This window comes from Panicum virgatum, chromosome 1K (assembly GCF_016808335.1).
Source record: "Panicum virgatum strain AP13 chromosome 1K, P.virgatum_v5, whole genome shotgun sequence".
In the NCBI taxonomy this organism is placed as follows: domain Eukaryota; kingdom Viridiplantae; phylum Streptophyta; class Magnoliopsida; order Poales; family Poaceae; genus Panicum; species Panicum virgatum.
The window spans coordinates 54,212,620-54,219,160 of NC_053136.1; the positions used below are offsets into that span (position 1 = coordinate 54,212,620).

The 6,541-nt window shown below is 43.8% G+C and overlaps 1 protein-coding gene across 2 annotated transcripts; it reads left to right on the plus strand.

The window, feature by feature from the left end:
- The first annotated feature begins 1,627 nt into the window (after positions 1–1,627).
- On the plus strand, positions 1,628–5,741 carry LOC120644566 (probable E3 ubiquitin-protein ligase XBOS32). Of its 2 annotated transcripts, none has more exons than XM_039921209.1 (11): positions 1,628–2,144; positions 2,323–2,727; positions 2,820–2,879; positions 2,986–3,057; positions 3,135–3,310; positions 3,389–3,549; positions 4,009–4,070; positions 4,154–4,200; positions 4,287–4,427; positions 4,693–4,784; positions 5,001–5,741. In XM_039921209.1, exons 2-11 carry the CDS (start codon positions 2,533–2,535, stop codon positions 5,486–5,488), a joined length of 1,494 nt encoding a protein of 497 aa, XP_039777143.1. In that variant the 5' UTR covers positions 1,628–2,144; positions 2,323–2,532; the 3' UTR covers positions 5,489–5,741. The 2 variants fall into 2 exon arrangements, with proteins under 2 accessions (XP_039777143.1, XP_039777148.1); XM_039921214.1 differs by having other exon boundaries at positions 4,012–4,070; positions 5,001–5,726.
- Positions 5,742–6,541: the final 800 nt, after the last annotated feature.

Below are 6,541 nucleotides of genomic sequence, written 5' to 3' on the forward strand. Positions count from 1 at the left end.
GTTATTACTTTGTTTGTTTGTTTTTCTTATTTTTTTACTACACAGTATAACTCAGACCCTTACAATATCTTAACTAGTTTAGTCACCATATGCGTGACGGGGACGTCGCCTACCACTGAAAGTACAACACATTAAATTCTAAAATATTCGTTCTTATGAGAAGTCAAATCTAGGATCTGAGGTGCTACCGAAACTCTTGTAACCTTTCTTTTTTTTTGACAAAAGAGCTTTAGCTTGTTTATTAGTTTTTTAAGCAAAATTAGCTTGTTTATTATTTTTTAGAGTGTGAGCTTGTTTTTTTTTTTTTTGAGGGGTGTGTGAGCTTGTTTATTAATGGATCCTTTGTTTGCTGGAGCTGCTGGGCTAAGTGGGGTTGTGGTCCACGAAAACGATGCTGCCATCGGACTCGGCTCACTAAGGCCCAGACTGTAAAAGCCCATAGTCGCAAACGCTTTTAAGTGGCCCGGCCCATGTTCTGCCTATATCTTGTGTCCGTTCTGACTATCGCTCCTCGGACCGTCCAACCTCGATATGAAAGTGATTTCCCGTTTAAAAATGTCAAATTGCCAGTTGACGATGACTTCGACCAAAACAAAAATGGCATGAGTTGAAGACAGAATCCAACTTGCAGTTTGTAAATTGACAGGGTAGCAGCCGGATAGTACATTTTTCTTCTTTACCTTTTAAAACTGATGAAGGGACGATGCCGCGGCACCATTGCCTAGCAAAGGAACTTTTTTTTTTTTGCTTTATATTCGTGTTAATAAAGAACGTCCCGTGCAAAAATTCACGAATTCCGATGGTTTAGTAAATTTGATGTCTCCATTGCTGTGCCACCAAATGAAATCTTTAGATGATGGACCTCAATACACGAGTCGTGTCATGTAACACGTTGTTAAAATCAACTCGGCGGTGTCACCTCCCATTACCTCGTACAAGCGCATTCCATCCTCACTAAAATTGGCCTACCCGATTACTGATTTTGGAGGTAATCGCCTTGTTCCGCTGGCTATGACGGGTGACTGGTGCTGATTTGCGGTGAGAGAAAAATACTACTGGCTGGCTAGTTGGTAGGTACTAATTTAATGTGAGAGAAAAATACTGCTGCTGGCAACCAACGGAACAGAGATTAATACGTTTTCATTTTTGATATTTTTCTTTCATCTAATTGTCTAGGTCCCCGTTGCACCGACGTTAACACTCCCCACTTTAGTGCTAGTTTTTTGAGGTCCTAAACTGAACTCCTACTACTACTGTACTACACACACGCACATCGTTGGAGAATATCGAAAGCCGAGAAAATATGTTCTTTTTCTTCAAATAGTAGTTCGATGCAACATCTATCTACTCAAGAAAAAAATCTTAATCGCGTGTTATAAGAATAATATAAATACACACTATCTCATAAGGTCACAGATAAGATAACATGATGAAAGCGGACTGCTGCTTAAATCCATCTGGAAAAAGAGAAAAAGAAGCGCTAAACACGAATCAGCTAACCCGAAAACAAGAACGGAACAACTGGAAAGTAATTTTCGCGTTGAAAAATCTAAAGCAAAACAGCAAAAACCTCGTGTCGCGTCCTTGCATCAGCCAATGTCTCTGTCTCCCCGCCTTGCTTTTCCTTTCCAATCCAAGCTCTGAGTACACCATCAGCACCACTTCGTCCTAGTGATAATCATCGCCTTCGCCTCCTCTTATTTCCAACAGCTACTACTCATCAGTGCTCTGAAAATCAATAGTGGGGGCGGAGCAACAAGGAACGGACCTGGAGCGTAATACGGACCGGGGTGACCTGGGGCGTGGAGATTTTTGGCCGCTACCTGCATCTCCACGTCGCCGTCCCAATCAAGATCATTATTTCTTTCTCCTCCCTTGTCCCTGCCCAAATCGCAGGGCTGCGTTCTTGCAAATCGCCTTCGGCTTTGCCCCAAGATTCGCCGCCCAGCGCCCTCGCTGGAATCGTGGGCGCTGAGGTGAGGGGAGGACTCGAGGCGGCCGTCGCTTGCCGCTTGTCTCGTCTCGTGAATCCCCCGCCGGTATCTTGTTCTCTTGCGGCGATTCAGGCTGATTTAGAGGAGGGAATTGTTCGTATCGGCCCCGTTCTGCTCGGTCGGGACCGACGATTCGGGGCAGTTCTGAAGGTGCGTTCTTGTGATCTCCAGGCAAAAATACTGCATCATTCAACTCCGATTTCTTGGTTTATGTGAAAAGTCTACGTTTCGTTCCAATTACTCGGAAGAGTCATTGCTTTTTGGCAGCATTGTGCCGGACTTGGAGTCAATTTGTTGAATTCCTTTGTAAAATTTTGTGTTTTCGCAGGAAAAGCTAGGTCTTTCTTGTCGTTAGCTTGAGATCATCCAGTCCCACTCGCCACAATTGGGCTTCACAACCTGTCTCCTAATCATCCTGGAATGCGGTTTGCCGGAGCCCCGTAGAAGATTGAGAAATTTAAGAGGCATCTGATACGAGGTCTTCTTGTGCGCGCTGAAGGAAGGGAGCTGTGCCGTGAAGGCCTCATCTTGGGCATCCATGGGATTCCTCAGCCTTGTGGGCAACTCCTTTGGGTGCTCTGCTTCCGGTGAGCGGCTTGTCTCAGCTGCCCGCGACGGCGACCTGCAGGAGGCGCGTGCGCTCCTCGAGTACAACCCTCGCCTTGCCCGGTACTCCACATTTGGCGGCCGCAACTCACCGCTGCACTATGCCGCTGCGCAAGGCCACCATGAGGTAATGCCGTTTTGTCTTCTGACGAAGCACCAGAGTTTGAGTTAATGTGTATACCATTTGCATTCAAATTTGCTTGCTCTTTGGATGTTCAGATTGTCTCTCTATTGCTTGAATCCGGCGTTGAGATCAACCTTAGGAATTACAGGGGCCAGGTATGCTCAATTCCTAGACTTGCCTGTATTGAGTTTGTTTGAGATGAGATGACATAGATGGGTTGATATGGTATATCTAAGCATATGTTCTGCTAATTGTATATAGACTGCTTTGATGCAAGCCTGTCAATATGGCCACTGGGAGGTTGTTCAAACACTGATTCTCTTCAATGCAAATGTGAGTTCTTCAGTCAATGGCAGTATTCCCTACAGTTTTTCAGATATATTGTTGTGATATGGCAAATTGCCTTACAGGTTCACAGGACAGATTATCTCAATGGTGGAACTGCTGTCCATTTCGCTGCCCTGCATGGTCATGCCCGATGCCTTCGTCTTGTTCTTGCAGATTACGTGCCAAGCATACCAAATTTCTTCACCCAGACAAATCATAGATCATCTGAAGAAGATTCAACTACTGATTTTGATCATGAGTATGTTACATAACTTGCATGTTTTCTCTTTAGTTGATTTTTGTGCACAAATGATGCAGTAGTTGTCTTTGCTATCAGTGCTTTGGTCAAGATGGTAAATCACAAGGCGGATGGAGGCTTAACCCCACTTCATATGGCAGCGTTAAATGGACATGTAGAGTGCGTGCAACTTTTACTGGACTTAGGAGCATCTGTTTCTGAGGTTACTATTGAGGATGGAACGACTATAGACTTAATAGGTATTTTGTTACCGTTCCTTTTTAACTGCCTTTTCGATCTGTTATTCCATTGGCACGTACTATATACCTGGATATTTAATAATTTTGCTTTTTTGGATGATACTCTTGTTGTAAGTGCTTAACCTATTGGTGGGAACATTGCAATCAGTCAGCAAATTAACAACATTTGTGATTCATCATCTTAGAAATGGTTTCGATCATTGTCTTGTATGTGTAATTTGTACATATGCTTATGGCGTGGCTTGGCATAGCTTGAGAGGATCTGTCCTTTAGTGACTTGAAAAACCTTACCAATTTGCTCCTGTACTTATCTGCAAGTCGATGTCATTCAGCTTTGTATTTTATTGTTCGCTTGTTCTCACTTATTAAGATACATTAATTTATTACATGAACTATTTGTCTGTTATATTGTTATTTAGTTAATTATGTTGTTTAAAATGTACTTTGGCTTCAATCTAGCAGGAGCTGGTAGCACCCCACTTCACTATGCTGCTTGTGGTGGAAATGTTGTCTGTTGTCAAGTATGTCCTGCTGGTCAAAAATTTGTTCAAATGTTTGGCTGAATTCCTTTAATTATGTACTGATATGGCTTTGTTCGATGCAGCTCCTTATTGCTCGAGGGGCTTCCATTACTGCACAAAATGCTAGCGGGTATGATTTCAAGGTTCTGCTGCATGGAAAGTATTCCTTTTAGCACTGTGAATTGTCTAAAGTCCACGTCCATTTCTGTTATGCAGATGGACCCCATTGATGGTGGCTCGTTCCTGGCAACGAAATTCAATTGAAGAAATTTTAAGTAACGAACCAGAGGGCCAGATACGCACTCTTCCATCTCCATATCTTTGTCTTCCACTCATGAGTATCATGAACATTGCAAGGTGATCATTATGTTTCTGTTAGTTCCCTGGTCATGTGGTCCCCATGTGTTAAATACTAAATAACTGTATATCGCCTCTTATTGGTTGCCATGTGGTGCTATTCATTGGTATACTTCATAGTTCCTTAACTATAAGTGGTTCCCTATTTATAGGTTTCCAAACCATGTGTTACAATTCTAACACTTAGCAGCCTATCATATTGGACTATTTTTCATTCTTTTTGTATCGGAAATATCTAATGGCTTTATGTCAATTCATTTTGTAGGGAGTGTGGATGGAGATACCTAAACCAGTCGCCTGTTTGTATTGACCCCTGTGCTGTCTGCTTAGACGGGAGCTGTTCTGTTGCTGCAGAAGGTATGCTGCCAAATGTACATATGGTTTATTGGTCATTTTGGTTGATGCTTACTGAATTTATACGGGTAAATGTGTTCTTTGTAATCCTAGCATACTGTTACTAGTCTGAGCTTTCTATCGAGTGCTTATATTAGCTTATAACTTTATGCTCTGGTTCACAACCACTTAATAACTCAGATTTTCATGATTGCAAACATTATGTGTTCCGTTTTGTAGGTTGCAAACATGAATTCTGCACAAGGTGTGCTCTATACCTTTGTTCAACTAGCTACACATCAGTGAGCCCAGCGGGCGCAATACCATGTCCTCTCTGTAGACATCCAATCATCTCTTTCATCACTCTTCCTGGCACGAGCCCTATAAGAGAGCTGCCGAGAAACAGCCTTTCATTGTCATTTTGCACAACATGCCCAGCAGTTAACTCCGATTCTTCTGCTTCGATTGCTGCCCATCTGTACCGGACTGAATTCCAGTGTGGGCGCATGCCACCGATGGGCTCGTCCTCCTTCCGCTCGCTGAGCTGCCAGAGGATACCAGCGATGAAACTGAACCCAGCATTTTGTATGGGTGGCATGGAAACAAATCCCTGCCTTATAAGATGCTCGAGGTTCGGGTCTAGCTTGCGGCGCTCAGCTTCCCATGGAGAGACTACCAGAAGAGCCTGGCCTGTAACTTTTAACCCAATTGTTGCTACTGGCAACTGATAGAGCGAATAGGCATTTGCATCTCCCCAGTTTTGTGCTCTTTTTGAGTTGAGGTCTGTTTTTGTGTATTCTTTGGTTGGCTTGGTCTGATGTTCGCGTCCCGTTGTGGTATGAATTCGCCGGTCCCAACTTCTTGTTGATATATCAGGAGCAACATGTAACCACTACCTTTTCGGTTTGTAAATAACCTTGTGGTGTTGTATATTTTCTGGGAAGCAATGAAATGCAGAGGCATCGATTTTTCAGTGTATAACTCCTGCCTACCCTTGTGTTAGGGGTGGTAAAGGGTCTTAGAATTTGACCTAGAGAATCCAAGCGCTGGACCATGGATCATGAAAGGACCGGGCTCTAATCATATACAATTCTAAACTAAAAAATTTAAGAATTATATTGGATCGTGAAGATTCCATTAGAGTCATAGCTCATTACCACTCTTACGTTGTGTCTGGACCAATACTTGTGTCACTGGTGTTCTTCTCAAAAGGGGCAAAAAGAGCAGTCAGTAGTAGTATATCACTGGTGTTTTAGTGGCAGGCACGGAAGAGAGCCATGTGTTGTGGTTGTTAGTTGCTACAGCTAAGTACAAACATGCATGTCCTCTGCGTGTGCTTTTTGGTGGTTCGTTCCGATAACCGGTCCATGTGCTGCGCTCCACGTCGTACCGTTTGTTTATTGCCGGTCTGCTACGCTTGCTGGCACCAAGATGCATTCACGGATCTGCTTGTCGCACTGACCATGATCCCTTTCTTTCTGAAGTGGTGGCCAAGTACATCGCATCACGAAGAAGTGGCCAATGGCGGCGTCAACTTTTGCCTTTGGAGAGGCTTTTGAACCTAGTTTTCGGTTGTGATTTACCCATGATTGATCGATTGCAGGTGCAGCTTATACTGGCCTTTTAGGACTCTCAGAAGCACACCCACGCACAGAGAGTGAGAGAGAGATGCTGTTCACGGCCGGCTACGCTACTGCCTACTGTTTGCTACTGGGTACTGCCCCGCACGACAGAGAAGCCAACATGTACTGTAGCATGCGGTTTCTACGGAGAACAACGGC